We start from the raw sequence: 18,971 nt of genomic DNA, 5'->3' as shown, positions 1-18,971 counted from the left end.
CCCAAATACCCTCCACAAAGAACCCAACTTTCTTTGGAAAGTAGTGAAAGCTGAACTCTTTCATCTCTAGGCTTACAAGGACAGCCTGGGGAGCTTTCTCCTTTCCCATCCTGCTTCTGGTTACTCCTGGTTACACATATTCACACAAGTCCAGTGTAAAGTCTGCGTGGGTGCTCGTGTGCTCACGGTGTGTCTCTGCCATCGCCAGGCAGGTGTTGGGTTGAACAGTGCTATTTTTTAAGACTCCCAGTGTTCCCCTGGCTTCGTGCAGCTCCCCGATCCCACACCCCAGTGGGGGTCTGGCCAGGTGTACCTCACTGTCCTGTTTCACCCCCAGTCTACGTGGCTCAGACGCATTGCGCACGCGCGAGGCGGAGCTGCCAGCAACTTCCGGGCACTGAGGGGAGAGCAGGGCAACGGGTCTAGGTGGTCCGGCCCAGACACCCCTTCCTGGCTCCGCCGCTTGGGATCCCGTATCCATCTCCAGAAGCAGGGCTCAGGAGGCGGGGAGGCGATCTGGAGGAGCCGCTGAGGACCGCACTTATTCAGCCCGGCGCCATAGCCCGACCAGCAGCCCTGAGGTTTGGGGCGGGCCACGGTGCCACGCCCCGCGCACGCGCACTGGGAGTCGGCTGGACCGCACGGACGTTCACGTGACGCGGGGCGGTGCCCAGCGGGCTGGAGTGCAGGGATCGCCGACAGGAGGGAAGCAAACGGCGGGATCCGCGGTGGCGGTGGCAGCAGCATGGCCGCGCTCTATGGGGGTGTAGAGGGGTGAGTGCGGTCCGGAGGAGGGAGTTCGGAAGGGGCGGCCTGGGCCCCTCTCTGGTCCGAGGGCGGGGCGGAAGGAAGGCCGTGGCCAGGTCGGCAGGCTGGTGACGTCCCACCTCAGTCAGGGTCCGGCCACTTTGGGCTTTTGGGCTGCGGGGTCTTGTGGAGGAGGAGTGTGTGCCCGCGCGACGGTGCCCTTGCGCGCGCGGTCGTGTGCTTTGTAGGCACTTTGTGCCACTCACGGCCACACCCCGGTGGGGGGGGGTCCTTTGTGTTTAGCGGCGGAACCACAGCCCTTTCTCCCACGAAAGACCCACTCCACAGTGCTCCGCTGGAGAAGCTTCTTTTTTCCATTCCCACTCCGGAGAGAGTTTTGCAGAACAGGTGTCAGGTGTGAAGTTGCTGGACTGGGGGTGGGGAGCGGGAGCGTGGTGGAATCCGGGACAGTGATCTTTGCCGGAAGGTATCTGGGACCTAAAGCTGGGAGAGGCTGAAACCCCTCCATTCTTGTCGGCACTCCAGGCTACTCACTCTAGGTCCAACCCTCTGTTATTCTTGCTTATTTCCTGTTCGGAAGCTTGTCTGCAGGACTTTTTGTAATAGCTCTTCCCCTCGGTGTGACTATGGGCAAGAGTTTTGCCCTGTCTGGGCTTCAGTTACCACGTGTGTGAAGTGATAAGAGGGATGAACCGAATGATCGCCAAGTCCCCTGCCAGTCAACATTCTGTGAATCTGGGTGTGTCAAATCAGGGCACAATAGAGGGTCTGAGCTAGGGCACTTACTTTTGAATCTGAGATTGCATTACTTCAGTGGCAGTCACATTTCACTGCTGACTCATGGACCCCAAAGTCTTTTTTTTCCACATGCATTGTTATGATTGATCTCCCCTGCCCTGTATTTATTGCAGTTTTTTAAAAAAAACTACAGAAATTTGCGTTTATCCCTGTTATATTCATGTGTAACATATGACCCATTTTTCCACTTTGTCAAGAGGTTCTTTGGGACGATAATCTGCCACCTCATGCATTAACTACCCCTTGAAGCTTCTTGTCATCTTTGAGTCTGATCAGCAGGTCTTCAGTGTCCTTTTCTGATATTCCTAAAAGTACTGATCAATAAAGAAACATACATCGCACCACCACAGACCTCCCTCCAAACTACCATTTCTCCCAGTAATAAGCATTTGACCCTTCAGTTGCTTAAGCAGGTATTAACTCTTCCTGTCATCTGGCCAGCATTTCTCACAAGGGTGTCCTGAAAACCTTGGCAGCTGGAGCTGCTAAAGGCAGCCTTTCGCTATTGTGAGAGAAGCAGAGAGACGTGCCATTCTTTTTAGTCACGTTTACTGAGTGTTACCTGTGCCAGGCATGAGGGTAAATAAATGATCCAGAGCTTGACCCAGTGGAGCTTGTAGTCTACTGAGAGGCAGACAGGAAAACAGCTTAACGCACTTCTAATACGGAGGAGTCCATGGGGGCACTGACATGGCTGAACTAATGGAGCTATAGTGGTGGGCCACACATCGGAGGTTTCAAGACCGAGGTGATATATGAGTAGGGTCTTGCAGGATCCGTAGGATACCCCCAAGGGAAGCTGAGCAGGAACTATGTTTTGGAAGTCCAAGAGCCCAGCAAACGCCCAGCCACAGAGGAGGGTTTGGGAATGGTGATTGGGCTTGCTGAAGCTGTCCCTCTCACTCTGGGCTCTGCCTATGACAAGGACTGCACAAGTTTAGCTGTATCTGCAGGTTTTTCTGAGCAAGACTGAGTGCCCCCTTGTGTTCTGTAGGGGAGGCACACGATCCAAGGTCCTTTTACTCTCAGAGGATGGGCAGATCCTGGCAGAAGCGGATGGACTCAGCACAAACCACTGGGTAAAGGCCACACTGAGGGGACCAGTGTGCTTGACTGTGGTTTTATTCTCTGTAACTCCTGTTAAGGTGGGGGCTGGGGGCTCACTTGGCAGCCTGTAGGGGCGACAGAGGTCATGCAGGCCTTTGTAACTCCTCCTTCCCTTGACTGGGGCCAGCTGATCGGGACAGACAAGTGTGTGGAGAGGATCAACGAGATGGTGAACAGGGCCAAACGGAAAGCAGGGGTGGATCCTCTTGTTCCTCTACGAAGCCTGGTGAGTCTGGGTAGAGTTTGGGAATTAGGTCACAGCAACACTGAGACAGCGAGTTTGAACTAGATGAGTCCGATGACTGCAAAGGGAAGGGCCTTGAGGGCTTAGTCTCTGGTCTAGAAACTCATCTAATCACATCCACTCTTGTGGCTGCATTGTCACCTACAAGCCACAAGGATTGGAAGAGCACAGGGCTTTGGAGAGCCATGAGACCTCGGTTTGAATCCCATCTTTGTCACTCAGCATCTGTGCAGTGTGACCCTAAGCAGGTTACTTACCTGCTCGAAGCCTCAGTTTCCTCGTTTGGGAAATGCGGATAACAGTAGCTACCTCAGAGTTACTGGGATGGTAAAATGGCATGATACATCCCAAATTGGTTTGCACAGACCCTGACCCATAAGGGCTGATTAAATGTTACCTGTTATTCCTGGCTCAGAGCTTTCTCCCAAGTTGCTGTAGCTCTGGCTACTTCCTGGACGTATCCTCAGGGACATGTCCTGCAGGCACAGCCAAACCCCACGCATTCCGAACCAAGCTTACCTCTCCTCGACTTGCTCCTCTGCCTGATTTTTCTGTTAAGGGCACTGTTGTCCTCCCCAGCTCCTGACCTGGCACTGTTGAATCCTTCGTCTTGGCAGGGCTCAGTCCAGGTTCTTCTTGCAGCCGCAGCCTTCGATGGATGAGGCACTGTGTGTGGCGGAGGGAGGACTGGGGCTGCATGAACAGGGTATGCCCAGCGGTAGCAAGCAGGGAGCAGATATAGGAGGGGAGGGGGTCGAGGAAGGAGCTGGGTCTGGGGCCCTGCTTGCTCGTTCACCTCCCGCGTGGCCTAGGGCCTATCCCTGAGCGGTGGGGATCAGGAGGACGCGGTGAGGATCCTGATGGAGGAGCTGAGGGACCGATTTCCCTACCTGAGTGAAAGCTACTTAATCACCACTGACGCCGCCGGCTCCATCGCCACAGCTACGCCGGATGGTGAGGAGGTGGAGGGAGGGGTGAGGTTGAGAGCCGGTTTTCCTGGGGAAGCCCCTTAGATTTCGCTGGCAGAACTTGACTAGTAAATACCTGGGAGGCAGCCTTCATCACGGCCCCTACTCCCTTCATTAGCTGAGGTTCGCCAGAGCAGGGACTGGATAGAAGGAGGGAGGGCAGGAAGGGTGTCTTGATGGGAAGCAAGAAAGGAGTCCGACGTGAGACTCCGTTGCAGAGGAGGGAGCCCCTGGGCAGTGCAGCGATGAAGCTGGCTGGAGAAAGCAGCACGTGCTGAAAAGACAATGGGAGGAACTCTGTGACGGGAGTATAAAAAGTGATGGTATCGTGAGATTGGCATTTGAATCTCAGCTCCTGTTTTGCCAGCTATACCATCTTGGAGAAGTTTTGGAAAGTTCTGAGTTTCAATGTCCTTATCTATAAAATGGGGGTAATTGTATTCATAAGGTGGTTTAGGGTACTGAATGAGTGTCACTGTGTGAATAGGGTCTGACACAATCCCTGGCACATGGTAGGGACTCAGTAAAGCAGGTAGTCACTTGAAGGCTGGCTGGGCAAGGAGACACAGACTCGTGTGCCTCTCTGTTCCCTAGAGAAGGGCACTATGGGATTGGAGTTTCTCTGAGACCCAGGCTCTCCACCTTCAGGCAGGAAACTAGCTGGGCTCGGTTTTCTCTACAAAACTGGGTGGTGATCCCTTTGCTTGGGGCTGGTTTCTGTCCTTTCTTTCCTCAGTCAGAAGCTGTGTGCTCTGTGCAGGGCCTCGGCCACACTGAGCCTCCTGTGCCCTTTCCCCAGGTGGGATCGTGCTCATCTCTGGGACAGGTTCCAACTGCAGGCTCATCAACCCCGATGGCTCTGATAGCGGCTGCGGTGGCTGGGGCCACATGATGGGAGATGAGGGCTCAGGTGAGCTCACGCCGACTGGGCCTGGCTCAGGGTCCTGGACCGTTCACTTCCTGCAGCTCCCCATCTTCCTCTCCCCTCCCCTCAGCCTGCTGACCCCCTGGGGCTCTCTGGGGAGAGCGCCTGAATCTGAGTCCAAGATAATGACTAAGACATCTAGAGATGCAAATGCTGGACTAGTGGCTGGCCATGCTCTTCAGCAGTGATTTGCACCCAGGACTCAGATTCATGCCTCAGCATAATAGCCGTTGCCTACCTGTGTTGACTTTTGGAGTCCTTAGGAGGGAATTGACACTGTGAAGGTTAAGGCCGTAGATGTCAGGAAATGCCGTACCAGTCTGCTAGTGGGCAGGGGGTCTAGAAGCTCCTCCCACCATCACCTCTTCATAGGTAGCAGGTGGACATTTTCATAAGGGCCCTTAGGGTCCAGCTCCTGGCAGTGACTCTCGTGGTTTGGGTGGCAGCTGACTGACCTGGTCTTTACGTGGGGATGGGAGCCGTTGTGACGCAGCTTCACCTGTTCGGTCTTCCCCCTCCAGCTTTCCCTTACGTGGATCAGTCAGATATGGTCTAATAAGAGGACCCCAGGCTGGGAATTGGGGCACCTAATTCTCTGTAATACTCAACCCTGTCTAGGTGTGAGTTTCCTTCCCTGTGAACTCGGGGAGATTGCCCCATCTTCTTAGCCCTTTCTGCTCTCTGCAGCCTATTGGATTGCACACCAAGCAGTGAAAATAGTGTTTGACTCCATCGACAACCTAGAGGCGGCTCCTCATGACATTGGCTATGTCAAACAGGCCATGTTCAACTATTTCCAGGTACTTCCCCTGCCCCTGGTAAACATGCACACCTGGGGTAGGGCAGTGGGAGGCCGAGCAGGAGTGAATTCAGGAGAGGGACTGGGTGGGCCCGGGGAGGTCAGGGTGAGTTGTTTGTCAGAGCTGGAGGATGGAGAAGTCGTCTGTGAGGACCGGATTCAGAATGAGGTGGGCATGCATTCCCCGCATGAGGAGAGGGTAGGTTGGGGACAGGCTAGACTTCATCCTTGGGCAGCTAGACTCTGTGGCGAGGTGAAGGCAGATGCCATTTAGGCTGAAGTGAGAGTTGCAGGGTGAGATCAGGAGACAGTGCACACGGACATAGGGACAGCAGGTGAAGTCTGAACAGGTATGTTAGCCAGTGAGCTGCCTCTGGCTGTATTGGTCAGGGAGGAGAGCCTGTTAAAGAGGGGCAGGGAGAATTCTTGGGAGGGTGCAGCTTCCCACCCAGGGAGGGCATCAGGGATGGACTGCCCTCCTTGTCTGGGCTGTGCTCACTTGCAGTGGGTTAGGAAACAGCTACCTTTAGCTGCACCAGAGGTGGAGGCTGGGAGAGGAGAGGGCAAGTAAGTTTATTTGAGAGACATCTCTCTGGCTGAGGGCCACTTAGGCGAGCTGACTCAGCAGACTGGTTCTGAACACCACTAATATGTCTACTACTCCCTCTCTTATTGTTTAGTCATTATTATTAAGACATTAGAAAGATGAAATGACACAGTATGTATGACATGCTTAGTACGTTGCCACAGATGCTCAAATTTTAGCCCCCCACCCCCTCTTCCATTTTAGTAACGTATTCTAGGGAATCTCTGGTTCTTGGGACCTTCGAAGGTGTTACAGGTGTGTAAGGTACTTGAGGTAGAAGATGCACTTTATGTGGTGAAATAAGTGTGGGAGAAACAAATCAATTTTGACTTCTCAGAGCCTTTGACCTGCATTGTGACTCTTAAGGGAGAGGTGCAATGAGCAGTAGTGGTTAGATTCCTTCGACCGAAGAAATCTTTTCAAGAGCATCTCAAGGAACTGCAGAAGACTCTTTGGTGAATGCAGGTCTGTGCTCTGTGTCGTGTCCAGGCTAAACTCTAAAGAGCAGTAGAGGCCATGCTGGGGAAAACAAATAACTTTTCTCAAATGAGAAATCTCAAATCCTTGTACTCTAGAGCTTAAACAAATATTATTCCAGCTTTTCAAACAGTAGAGACATCAGGAAGGCTAACTGGGTGGGCAGACTGGGAATTTTCCTTTGCTTCTGATGACTATCTTGTGCCTTTTCTCTGTCTCCCAGGTGCCAGATCGGCTAGGAATCCTCACCCACCTGTATAGGGACTTTGATAAATGCAGGTTTGCTGGGTTTTGCCGGAAAGTTGCAGAAGGTACTGGAGATGGGGTAGGGTTTTCTCTGACTTTGTTCTGCGAAGACCTCCCTAATTGGAGGGTGGAGTAGGGTTCAGATGGGGATTGGAAGCCAATTTCCCTTTGACCAAGTGCCGTCAGTTTTCTGCCACCGTGGGCCTTGGCACTGGTGGGCCTTGAGGTGGAGATAGAAGGACACGCAGGTTGTACTGCCGGTCGTTTTATATGGCCTGTTTCTCTTCGTGACAGCTGTCACGGCTTGTGCAGGCTGTATGTCTATTTCTGAGAAATGTATGAAGCAGTTATCCTTTGGGCAGATCTATAACTTTCTTTTTGAATGAGTGCTACCCAGAGGCCTAGGGAATCACGGAGAGGTTAGGCATATTTGGTTGGGTATCAGGAGAAGCTGAACCACAGGGCTTGTTTGTCTGCACGTTGCTCTTGCTCCAGTGTGCGGTCCGTGCTCCCTTAATTTGGTTTTCTGAAGCCTCAGGGCATTGTAGGGCCCTCTTAGATCCTGCTGGTCTGAGGCCCTTTCAGAGCAGAGCTAGGAAGGGGCTGTGCTGACTAACAGCAGACTGTTGGAGGGGGGTGGGCAGCCCCGAGAGGAGTACCAGCCAGCTGTTCAAGTAGGGTCCTGGGTCCCCAGAGCAGAGAGACCTTCGGGGACACACTGAATAACTCAGTGTGAGTTGGAGTACAGACCAGGTGCCAGTGTTTTCCCCAGCGGGGCTGCCCTTCTTGAGTGCCTGGAGTGAGCCACCTCTGTCCAGCACACCCTTCCTAGGGTGAAAGTAGCTGGTGGGGGCCGGTGGGTAAGGACGAGAGGTAGCTCTGGAGGCTGGCTTACCCACACGCCGTGAGGTGAGCGTCTGTTCCTGCTTGAGACCTCTGCCAGCCATCGTACTCGCACTGTTGCTGCCCTGCGACAGAGAGAGAAGGAGAGTAACTGAGGACCGGAGCCTCCCTGGGTATTCACCCGCTCCATTCCTTCCTCCCTACCCCAGGTGCTCAGCAGGGAGATCCCCTTTCCCGTTACATCTTCAGGAAGGCTGGGGAGATGCTGGGCAGACACGTTGTGGCAGTGTTGCCTGAGATTGACCCGGTGAGTTGAAGGGGGGAAATGGAGGCTGGGGGGCTGCTGGGCCAGACTCGGCCCTTTCCCATTAGAATGAGACTGTCCCACCAAACTGTGTAAACTGGATACGATTCTAAAGGAACTTAGGGTATGAGAAAAACTCTGCAGGAAGTCTGTAACACAGAAAAGTTCTTTGGGTCGGTGCCTCCCCTCATCTGTGTTTATATACAGCAGATTGGTTTACTGTGGTATATGTGCTGTCCCCTTTCTTTCAGTCCTGCATCTGTCCATTTCCCTCCCTTCTCTTTTCTTCCTGTGTTGCTGCTTAATTCTTTTTTCCTTTCCGTTCTCTACCTTGCCTTTATGAATCTCTCTATTTTTCTCCCTTTTTTTTTCTTTTGAGTCCACCGTCTGGTTCTCGGCTAGAGGGAGAGTGACTGGGATAGGTTGGGCTAGTCTTAAGAAACTGCCCCCTCTGGCACTGGGGAGGCTTGGTTGCCCCCAGTATCCATTTCTGCTCTCCTCCAGGTCTTGTTCCAAGGGGAGATTGGCCTCCCCATCCTGTGTGTGGGCTCTGTGTGGAAGAGCTGGGAGCTGCTGAAGGAAGGTGAGTATAGGGTGGGGGCAGGTTGAGACAGGCAAGGGCAAGAGATGGGGCTGGAAAGGGGGTGGCCTGGGAAAACAGCCTGCCCTGGGGAGGACTTGGGACCTGGGCCCTGAGGCCTGGACAGGCCACTGATGTCTCAGACCAAGATGCTCAACCTTCACTCTTCCAGGGAGCCCTTTTACAATGTCCCGTCCAGCTTCCTTGAACTCTTAGAAAGACATTCTCTTCCAAAGGATTTCTTAAATAGGCACCACCTTTTAAAAATTAAAGACAAATCTAACTTGAAATTGGAGCTTCTGACCAGCATGTGGTGACATCCCAGTCACCATACTCCTAGCTAGAAGGAAAGAAATGTGCCTTCTGCAACCTTGCAGCTTGTTTCAGGTGGCTGTGTGGTTTCCATTAGATACTCTGAAGTAGCTCCAGGATCCCTGATGCTACCTAGGAACCCCTGGGAGGCATCGGGGGCTGGGGGCCTCGGGCTCCAGTGCCCCGCACCGTTACTGGACTCACGCACCCTGGTGCAACCATCTGTTAGGGATTTGGCGTGTGGGGCCTCCACAGGATGCCTCAGGGCCCGGGCCTCTTCCTTCCCTCCCTCTGTCCCCACCTCCTCCCTGGTCTCTCACCTCCATCCTCTACGTTCTTTCCTCCAGGGTTCCTTTTGGCGCTGACCCAGGGCAGAGAGATCCAGGCTCAGAACTCCTTCTCCAGCTTCACCCTGTTGAAGCTACGGCACTCCTCTGCCCTGGGCGGGGCCAGCCTAGGGGCCAGGCACATCGGGCACCTCCTCCCCATGGACTACAGCGTCAACGCCATTGCCTTCTACTCCTACACCTTCTCCTAGGGGCTGGCCCTGGCTCCACCCCCTCCAAGCCCAGTGGACATTGGGTGCTGGAAGGCAGGAGGCTTTTTCTCCTTTTCCTTTTCTTTTTTTTTTGAAAAAGAAACATATAGAAGAAAATAAACGCACTTTACCCACTCCCCAGTTGGATTGTGTTATCAAGCACGTTTGCTGTGTACATCCTCAGCTCACCTGCCAGCAGGTATCCCAGAGGGCTCAGAGATGGTTTTAGCCCAGGGTTTAAAGCCCCACCCCCAGATGCTTGGCCTGTGGTCTGCAGTCTGCTCGCCACACGGTTAGGCAGATAACCTGTGTGCCGCCCCTGCCCACCACGTTAGATCCTTACGCCACGTGGCTGCCCGTTCACCTGTGATCTCAGTTTTCTCGTCAAAGGTAAGGGTCAAGATGGCTGCCTGACCATTTTTAGTGGAACTAAGTGTTGTCCATGGAAAACATCACCAGCAATAATAACCTTAGCTATTTCACACCCTCTCTTGATAGTCCCAGTAGGATTTAGGGGACAGGGACCAATTCTAATCTGGGAGAATTTTTACCTCACTGGATTTGGTACTTACAGGTAAACAGCACACTTTGCAGTTTTTCTGCATGAATGAGTTCTTAAGAAGTTGTGAGGATGGCTGAGATCCAAGAAGGCCAACTAGACACAACGAGGTGGCCTGCCTGTTCCTGGGGACTGCTGGCCTGGCTCTGGTTACAGGATGACACTGTTGTGTGGCAGCGGGAATGATGAACCTCAGAGGGGAGCAGACATGATTTCCTGTCCTCTGGATACTGCAGTTTGATTGGCCAAGACAAGCCCAGAGCTTCCTGTTCTGCCCGTGCTGCTTGGCGAAGACTGAAGCCAGAGTCTTGATCCACAGTGGCTGCCTCTCCAGGTGTCTGGAGTGCAAGCTGTAAGAGGCATGGATCACGTCCTAAACGTCATTTCTCAAACTGTGCATCAGTTATTCACGAGCTTGTTTTAAACTCAGGTTTCTATTTTTTCCCCCTTCCATAAGGTGTCTGATTCATTAGCTCAAGGATGAGGTGAGATGGGGAATTTTCATTTCTACCAAATACCTTGGGTAATTTCTGCTGCAGAGGTCCGGGATCTGCGCTTGAGGGAGCTCTACCCACGAATTCTGGAGCTCTGATTAGCCTCTCAACGGGGTCTTGAATACTTGTTTCCCAAGTCAGATGACACTTATTTCACTGTCTAGAACACAATGGTAGCGGCTCTTGTCCCATCAACTCTAGCTCAACACAACAATAAGAACTCAAGACAAGTCCCTTCTGAAGGGACAGCCAGCCCTCTTCACATCTAGGTATGGCCCAGACCACTGGGGTCAGCTCTCCGCAAGTCACCAGTACATCATCATCTAATAAAGCTTGCAAGGAGTCAGAGACACAGCAGCGTGCCTTTGCTCCATCTCACAGTCCTAATAACGCTTACTGATGAGTGGTGAACTTTGGAGAAGTCTTTTCACATGATCTCAGGACCAGGATCAAACAGTATTTCGGATTTATAATCTAAAACTACTGGTGAAGAGTTTAAAAAGATATTTATGTTCCTCAGGGTACAGCCATCACTTCCTTACCATTGTCCAGGCTCTACTATTCCAGATGGACAGTGGAGGGCTTAGAGCACAGCAAGACTTTCTAGTTGCCAGCTCATAAGTATTCACTAAATATTAGTTGAAAAAATGAAGGCACTGTTCAACTGCACAAGGTCACTTTGTGTTCCTTTTTCCTTTGGTCAAAGGAGATGGGATGGGGTAGCTTATTCTCCAGTTAGTTACACAGAGGTGGCAGTGCAGAAGGTCATAAGTGATTTTTGATGAGATTCTCCCCCTTTAATTTTAAACTTATAATCTCCTTCACTAATAAAATATCAGGAGCAAATAATGGAATTCCGCACCGCCAAGGCATTGAATATGTATGTATTCATCTCATCTGAGCTTATAACAGCCAAACAAGAGAGCTGGGAACAAGAACTGGACTTGAAAAGGCCGGCACTGCCTAATCTACCTGTGTGGTCTCGTGGACAGCATGGCCTCGCCTGCGCCATCCATTCAGCAAATGTTCACTGAATGTCTTCTAGCTGTGATGAGTGCTCTAAGGATTTTTAATGTAAGGATTAAAAATGAGTATACCGTTACATCCTATACCAACAGAAAGTTGGTAAAAATTTATGGACTATACTGTTTACAACATCTGCACTTCTCTTTAATGTACTTAGTTTAATGAAAATTTTAAATGAATGAATACACCATTCACGTCTGTAAGGCTGTGAACAGTTAGGCCCTGTATAGACATAACTATTTCAAAAAGCTGTAACTAGGCAAGTCAGCTCAGATTCTTTTAAACCTGATTGTAGGAAGGAGGCAAAGAAAAGACAGCACTCTAAACAAAACCCATTGGCTATGGTCTGGTCCCATGATCTCTTTACCATAAAATAAAGCCCCTCAGAGAATCATTGGGAGATTCAAGCTAGGTGTAAACCGAGTAAGAGTTACCAAACTAACCTCCACAAGAGCAAGGATGATGTCTGCTCGTTAACTCCAGCAGCCCTGGTACCTAGGACGATGCTTGGTACCTAGCAGGTTCTCAAACTGGTTCAGTAGTTGAAAGGCAGTTACAGAAGCCCTTTACTTGTTTTCTAGATGAGTCAGTTTTCCCCAGGAACAGGAAAATATCAGCTATCCAATTGCCCTTCAAACCCAAGGATTTCCTGTTACCGCCTCTGTTCAAAGCCACACACATTACTGCCACTATCACTACCATGTATTAAGTGCCTATCATATGCCAGGCAGTATTTTGAAATTAAATTAGGTCTAATTTTCACAATAGCCCCCCGGGAGGAAGGTGTCACACCTTTACGAATAAACAGGTTCAGGCCAAAGGCACAAAGTGGTGGAGGTGGGATTCACTCAGGTCTGTGACTTCCAACACAATACTTGTACTACTTTGTAACACCATTTAGAATGGAAAATTATGCCACTAAAACTGTGATCCATACCGAGACAAAATCAAACGTGCACCACGCATACGCCCCCCTTGTAATATGATATAATGACCCAACTGTAGGAAAAAAGGTACCACTGCCAGCAAATGCAATTTATTCTCATTGTAATGAGATTTTCAACAGCTGCCATTTGGTTTGTATAGCAAATTTTTTAAAAAGTAACTTTTTTTCCATTTTTGATATTTTTATGAAAAGTATTTTCTTCAATTTTAAAGCCCTGCCCCTCCCCCAAAGTATTAATAACTACAATGTGATGTGTATTTAGGGGAAAAAAGGAACAAAAACAGCTTTTAAAACACTTGAGAAATAGGGATAAAGGTCCAAAGTCCAGGCCTGGGCCTGCTGGAGGTGCTTAGCTGCCCTGGCACGCTCGGTGCTTCACCGTCCACAACAGCAGATGCGTGGGCCGTGCACAGACCCGCTGGGATGTACCGCAAAGTCCACTCCCTTTCTCCTCCTGACCGCCTCGGCTGGCTGGCCTCTTTCCTTCCAAATCGGTCTAACAAAGGCAGCACGATCTTTAACACATGTTCCGCTTTGTAATGGAGACGACGCTATTGAGCAAGTTCAGAGATTCCTCCATTTTGTCGGGGAGGAAAAAATATTCAACACAGTACTGATGGTTTCACTTTCTTGTCCACTCAAACACATGCTCATTAAGTTATTGAGCTAATTATCAGATGCTTCAGAAGCCCGATGTGTAGACAGCACAGAAGTTTCATGTAAAAAGGAAGTTGCAAAATTATAAAAGTTTCTGCAGCAGGTCAGGCTCCCCGCGGAGCTTCTGATGAGGAAGCTGGTTCTGATAGGCAGTCCCTTTGACATGCGCAGCAGCCCCGCCAGGAGCCCTATGTTCCCAGGGCTCCATTTAGACCACAGGAGGTTGAAATCCAAGTTTAAACGACCCCCTGCTGATGAAACATATATCCATCGATGGAATATTATTTAGCAATAAAAAAGGAACAAACTACTAACACAAGTTGTCATGGGTGAACCTCGAAAATATATGTAAATGAAAAAAGCCAGATACAAGAGACCACATTTTGTGTGATTTCATTGAGATGATGTCCAGAAAAGGCAAATTTATAGCAACAGAAAGATTAGTGATTCCCTAGAGCTACGAACAGGTATTATCATGTAAATAGGCATGAAGGATCTTATTGAGGGGGATGGAAATGTTCTAAAACTGAGAACTGTATGGCTGTGCCACTCAGAAAAGTTACTAAAATCACTGAATTGTACACTTGAAATGGGTGAATTTTATGTTATGTAAAATATGCCTCAATAAAGTTGTTTTTTAAAAAAGTCCCTGTCTCGCAAACCACCCGTCAAGCATTAAACATTTCTGAAGGCTCACAGTCAACAGGACAGGATTATCAATTAGTGTTGAGTTACAGAGTGAAAACATTGTAGTCTTTTATAGTACGTAGCCTAGAATGTTTCCTCACTATTTATAATATTAAAACGTAGCCAGTAAGAAGGGAGGATTGGGGAAGAAAACTCAGCAGACCTCACAAATGAGACTCCTAGTAACAAAATCTAAAGGGGCTTTTCTTTTAAAATAAAGATGGTGCATCTGTCCGTTTGTAGAGTTCTCTTCTGTCCCCCCGGGGTAGGGTGGTGAATCACTTGGCTAACGCCCCACAGAGATCAGTGTACTCAGCTGTCCTATCTGTATGACCCCTCCTAAAATCTCGACTGGAGACAGCAGTGGGGGGCTGGGCAGGGAGGGCAGAGGCCAAGTAACAAGCAGGAAACTTGAGTGTTTCCTTGGGTCAGCCTCCTATTCCCCTGTCCTTTGGCACTAATTGCAGATTCAAGATGGGAGAAATAAAGGCAGAAGATTAAAAACAAAGGGAAAAAAAAAAACTTACAAAACTGTGAAGCAATTCACAAGGCAGCGGAGCACTGGCTGCAGAAAAGTACTCTGCGAACTACACAGGGGCCAGGAGAGCTAATGACCTGAGAGGGGAAACGATCCACATGGGTAACCGTGGGCAGAGGTGGGAGGAGACCAAGGTTCCTGATGCTCACCAGATCCCAGTCAACCCTCCTGTTCTCTCCAACAACTTCCCAAACTAATGAGGTCTACATTCATCCCGGAGGAGAGTGGCTAGGAATACACAGTCTTTCCCAACAGGTGCACGTCTCCAAATCTTGGTCAAATTTGTCAGGTCTCTGCCTGAACCTATACATCAACATAACCTAACCAAGCAACATTACTAACCCGTGATGCCAGGACCCTTACTGAAGAACACTTGCCCCTCCCATCTCAGGAGTGTAGATTCCTGGGCTCCTGATGTTTATACGTGGGCTTTGCAGCAGCACCAATGCAAGAAGATTCAGTCAAGCTGTTTCCTTTGGCTACCTCTTCACACAACTTTCCCGATGTATATTAATTTCTACTCTGAAGTCAGAGCGTTTGACTCACCTCCTTACTTCCCAGCATCTTCAAAATCAAGACAGAACTTTGACATTATAGCAATACACAATTTGAAAAATGCTGATTACCTCTAAAAACATTTTAAAGTTATAATTAGCATTGTAACCCTAATTAAAGGGACCCCAGCTGTTTTTTGACTTTGGAAACTAAAGGTGCTGCAAAGGTCCAGCCTTTTCCTTGCCATCTTTTTTGGGTTTGACCTTATGTAATCCCCAAAAGTCAACTGCTGCCGTCAGAAACTGCTCCAAAGACCCAAAGGTGCAGGTGCTCAGGCCTAGGCTGTATGTATCAAGTTTGCTGCTGCAGATCAAAGGGCAGGAGAAAATAAAAGGCATTTCTTGTGTTTTTTACCCCTTGAAGAGCAAGAGAGAAAATCATTTTCATTTTGGAGTTTGAGAGTCCAATAATCACAAAATCAGTCACTAATAAACTAACACTGGGACCAGCCAGAATTGGCAATTGTTGAAAATACATATTCTGTTTCTATACTTAAACTTCTAGCTGCCAATTAAAAAAACTTAGAGTAGTGGCTTCAATTCAATATCAAAATCATCACTTATAATACCAGCCTCATCCTTAACAGGCAAAGGTGTCTAGTTTGGCTCGCACCCAGAACCTCTCCTATGAGGAAAGGTCCGAGATGGAGGTTCCCAGCCTCTCCCCAGTGAAGATCCAGTAAGACCCACACGCACTTCCTGTTGCGGAGCTGGCGAACTCTGACTACAGCTGGGCCTGTGGTCTGGGTGACAATTGTGCTGCCACCTCTCACCACATAGAACAGATGGAGAAAAAGGTCACGCTGCAAGAGGAACCGCTGGAAGCACAAACCTACACACTACGAAGGGGGTCACACTGCTAGCTGCTTCCTGATCTTGAGTCAGCGCACTGTGTCTGAGTGGGGCTGGAATGGCCAGCCCTCAGGTTCCACTGCTTGGCTGGAAGGAAGCTTTCTTAGTCCTGACCAAATATGCCTTGTGCAACCACGCTGACATCCTAGATGAAAACCCCACAGCAGATGGGAAAACAAGCCCTTTGAACTACACCTAATACCTTAGCCTATCCTGGTGTCAGAAGGGCAAGCCTGCTTCAGGATGAAGAAACGCCTCAATCTGGATCCCTGTAGGACTTCCCAGACCAGGAGCCACACAAGAATCCATGGTGCTCTCTGTGATGGAGACACCACGGTCTAGACAATGGCTCTTTCTGCAATCCCAACACATTTCCAGCAGCCTTCAGGATTCTGAGCTTGGACAAGTTAATGCAGATTGAAGGAGGAAAAGCGGCCCTGGAAGAAAGAGACCTCTGTTTCCGCACTTCCTAGGTCCTCTCCTTATTAGAGGCAACAATTCCAGCTGAAAGCTGAAGCTGGAATCGAGACATTTCTTTATTCGTAGCCCTCCCTGAAAACGAGTTAAGAGTTCCATTCTCTCGAGGTAGAGACTTTGGGAATTCATGAGCGTATCTGACAATACGAGCTCCCTAAACTACTCTCCTCTGACATGGGACCTAACAAGGAAGGGCATTTTTCAAATGATGCCATCTTAGAAACTCAAACAAGGAAAAGATGTGGGTCCATATTTTCAATCTGACATAAACCTGCGGCTGTTCAAAAAGTCAACAAGGGACCTCATAAGAAAAAGGAGAAATTCTTAAATTTTCCAAACCCTAGTCCGTTCCTTCCAACCTCTGTCCCACATCCACATACTGAATTTACACAGACTTTATTTCAAGTTACATGATCTTTTCCTGACAGGCCTATCACACAAGACAGTGGCAGTCATACAGAAGCCACTGTCCTCCTCAGGCCCCTGCAAGTCCTTGCCCGTCCTGGGAGAACGGCCAGGACTGGACATGCTCTCTTTTAGACCTGACTCTCCCACCGACTTCTCTAGCACACAAAGGCAGCTCCTGGGCCAAGTTTAGTTCCTTATGAGTATCAACAACGACAGCAAAAACCCCTGTGACTTGTGGGCAGGAAAGGAACATACCCAGAAAGTCCAACCTAGAAAACTCAAAAACCTGGGTATGTGGGAACAGCAAAATTTTATAACTGCCGCAACTGTCCTGGTGGGTCACACAGTCACAGGGTCAAACGGGACTCGCTCTCCTAGGCTTTCTTGGAGTTCTTCTGCATAATTCTGTAAGGTGGGAAGAAGCATCCAAATTGTGAACGGAGCTTCTTGCTAGTGTCCTGAAAAACACATTGACTTGTGAAAGTGCACAAACCTTTCTAAGGAAAGTTAGGTACCAGGTGGACCAAGTCCTCATGCGGCTGGAAAAAAACTGTCAAAATAAATTTAAGACATAACTAAGAGGATTCAAGGATGACTTCTCCAGGCTGACGCTGATGGCCAGCACCGCATGCCTCTCATACACCTTTGGTAACAATATCTTTTCTCAAAAACAGAGTAGGTTTGGGGTGGAGGGGAGACAGGGGACCAGACACCATGAGACGAAATGGCAAATCCACTCTAGTGCTCTTTTACCTTGTAAATTTTGAGTCTGATGGTAGCTGTAAACAGAGGCTTAAGAGTAGGCCAACAGTAACTGAACGACTCAGGTGACAATCACCATCCCAGTCCTCTCCTTCTGCTTTACAACTTTCATCAACCAGATGGTTGATGAAAGTTGCTTCTATTGGTTTCCAGTACTTTAAGCCTGTGTTTTCTTGAATGGGGTTCAGGCAGGGAGACATGGGCTCAGCAGGCCACTGGTAATCCCAGCTCATCACAGGAAACTCCCAGGGATCACGGAGCTGTGCATCCTGGTTTACAACACCTGCTTCTTCCACTCGTCCCTCTTCCCATCCAGCTTAACAGACTGAGTAAGTAGTGCTCCGGGTGTTCATTGCCCTTGGTAAGTATACAGCAGAGCGGGAAGGGCATTCTTAAACACGCAGATTTTCTTGGTCAGCTTATTTTGTTTAAACACATACAGCAGAACATTCCTGACAAAGCTGGGGGGGGGCGGGAATTGCAATTTCCCTAAATCAAAAAGCTAATAATAATAAGAAATTGCTCCAAATGAAAGTCAGTAGAACAAAAGAGAAATGCTCAGAGGCTTGTAGAGAAAGACTGAGCACAACAGTTACTCCAATCACAGTGTCGAATTAAACCACTGTCCCCTTTCCCCGCTGTGCACCCCTTGCCCGTCCCGCCCCCCTTCTTCAGCTCCGCCTTTTTGTGCAGCGCTGTCCCCAGATGTGGGGACGTACAAGTTCTCCTCAAAGCTTTCTGTCAGCTCAGTACTTCACTCCTGGAATAAATTCCTTGGCATCCGGGTTCAGGTTACTTTTGCTCTGAAATAAGAACCAAGAGATAATAAATCCCAAGGCGAGCCGCACTTTAAAACGTATTTTCTCCTTGCTTCCGTTATTACCAGTACCTTCCTCTCAGCCTCAAGGAGAGAAAAAATAGAATTCCTTGCAACTCAAGCTGTTGTTGGGTTGTTCCTTGCTGGGCTGTTCTCAATGTTCTGATGTACTAAGCCCTGCTAACCTCATTTTCTCCTTCCTGCTTTAGACTCCTGTTCCCCTCATGATGCTTTCATTTAAATTTCATTTAAATGTGACTCCAAAAATAATTTTTCAATTTATTAGTACCTTAACTTGATGAAAATCAGAGTACTCCATCAAACTAGTGTGGTTACCACAATCCCTATTTTTTTTTTTTTTCGTCTTTCTGTACTCTCTGGTTATCTACTCTCCTGTGAATATCTAAAACCTCATCAAACTGCAGGGCACAATCATTCAGAAAGGGAGTTGTGTGAGAACAATATCACTTACAGAATTCTGACATTAGGTCAACATGAAATGCAAGGAATTAATGTATCTGGGCTTCTAATTATAAGTGGAAGAGGGTCCCTTAAGAGTATATTCCTTCCAAAGTGAACAGGCAATTTTTATAACAGCATCATTCAAAACTATAAATACAGATTTGAGGGATAGCAAAAGAAAAGGACAGCAGCAAATGATAATTTGAAACCAAACCTCTTCCACGTTCAAATTTTTAC

General features: G+C 49.0%; 2 protein-coding genes across 3 annotated transcripts in view; one reads left to right on the top strand and one right to left on the bottom strand.

Moving 5' to 3' along the window:
- Nucleotides 1-308: 308 nt before the first annotated feature.
- Nucleotides 309-9,632, top strand: NAGK (N-acetylglucosamine kinase). Of its 2 annotated transcripts, XM_081254954.1 has the most exons (10): nt 322-774; nt 2,561-2,645; nt 2,801-2,899; nt 3,730-3,871; nt 4,685-4,795; nt 5,498-5,610; nt 6,896-6,983; nt 7,971-8,068; nt 8,570-8,648; nt 9,305-9,632. In XM_081254954.1, the coding sequence occupies exons 1-10, from the start codon at nt 746-748 to the stop codon at nt 9,493-9,495; spliced, it is 1,035 nt and encodes a 344-aa protein (XP_081111080.1). In that variant the 5' UTR covers nt 322-745; the 3' UTR covers nt 9,496-9,632. The 2 variants fall into 2 exon arrangements, with proteins under 2 accessions (XP_081111081.1, XP_081111080.1); XM_081254955.1 differs by lacking the exons at nt 2,561-2,645; nt 2,801-2,899; nt 3,730-3,871; nt 4,685-4,795 and having other exon boundaries at nt 309-774.
- A 111-nt stretch (nt 9,633-9,743) lies between these two features.
- PAIP2B (poly(A) binding protein interacting protein 2B) overlaps nt 9,744-18,971 on the bottom strand; it is a 54,401-nt gene continuing 45,173 nt past the window's right edge. The window contains exon 4 of the mRNA XM_081254956.1: nt 9,744-18,258. Within this exon, the coding sequence (XP_081111082.1) occupies nt 18,202-18,258 (57 nt within the window). The 3' untranslated portion in view covers nt 9,744-18,201. The remainder of the gene's footprint in view (nt 18,259-18,971) is intronic.

Source organism: Mesoplodon bidens (assembly GCF_964165515.1).
Source record: "Mesoplodon bidens genome assembly, chromosome: 14".
Lineage (NCBI taxonomy): Eukaryota > Metazoa > Chordata > Mammalia > Artiodactyla > Ziphiidae > Mesoplodon > Mesoplodon bidens.
Note: the sequence above shows the minus strand (reverse complement) of the source record. Positions and strands in the feature narration are given on the sequence as shown.

Excerpts from the sequence above, each read along its gene's own strand:
- NAGK (XM_081254954.1), top strand. The coding sequence starts at position 746 with ATGGCCGCGCTCTATGGGGGTGTAGAGGG. Across the intron at positions 775-2,560 it reads CTCTATGGGGGTGTAGAGGG|GGGAGGCACACGATCCAAGG; the intron begins GTGAGTGCGGTC and ends TGTGTTCTGTAG. Across the intron at positions 8,069-8,569 it reads TGTTGCCTGAGATTGACCCG|GTCTTGTTCCAAGGGGAGAT; the intron begins GTGAGTTGAAGG and ends GCTCTCCTCCAG.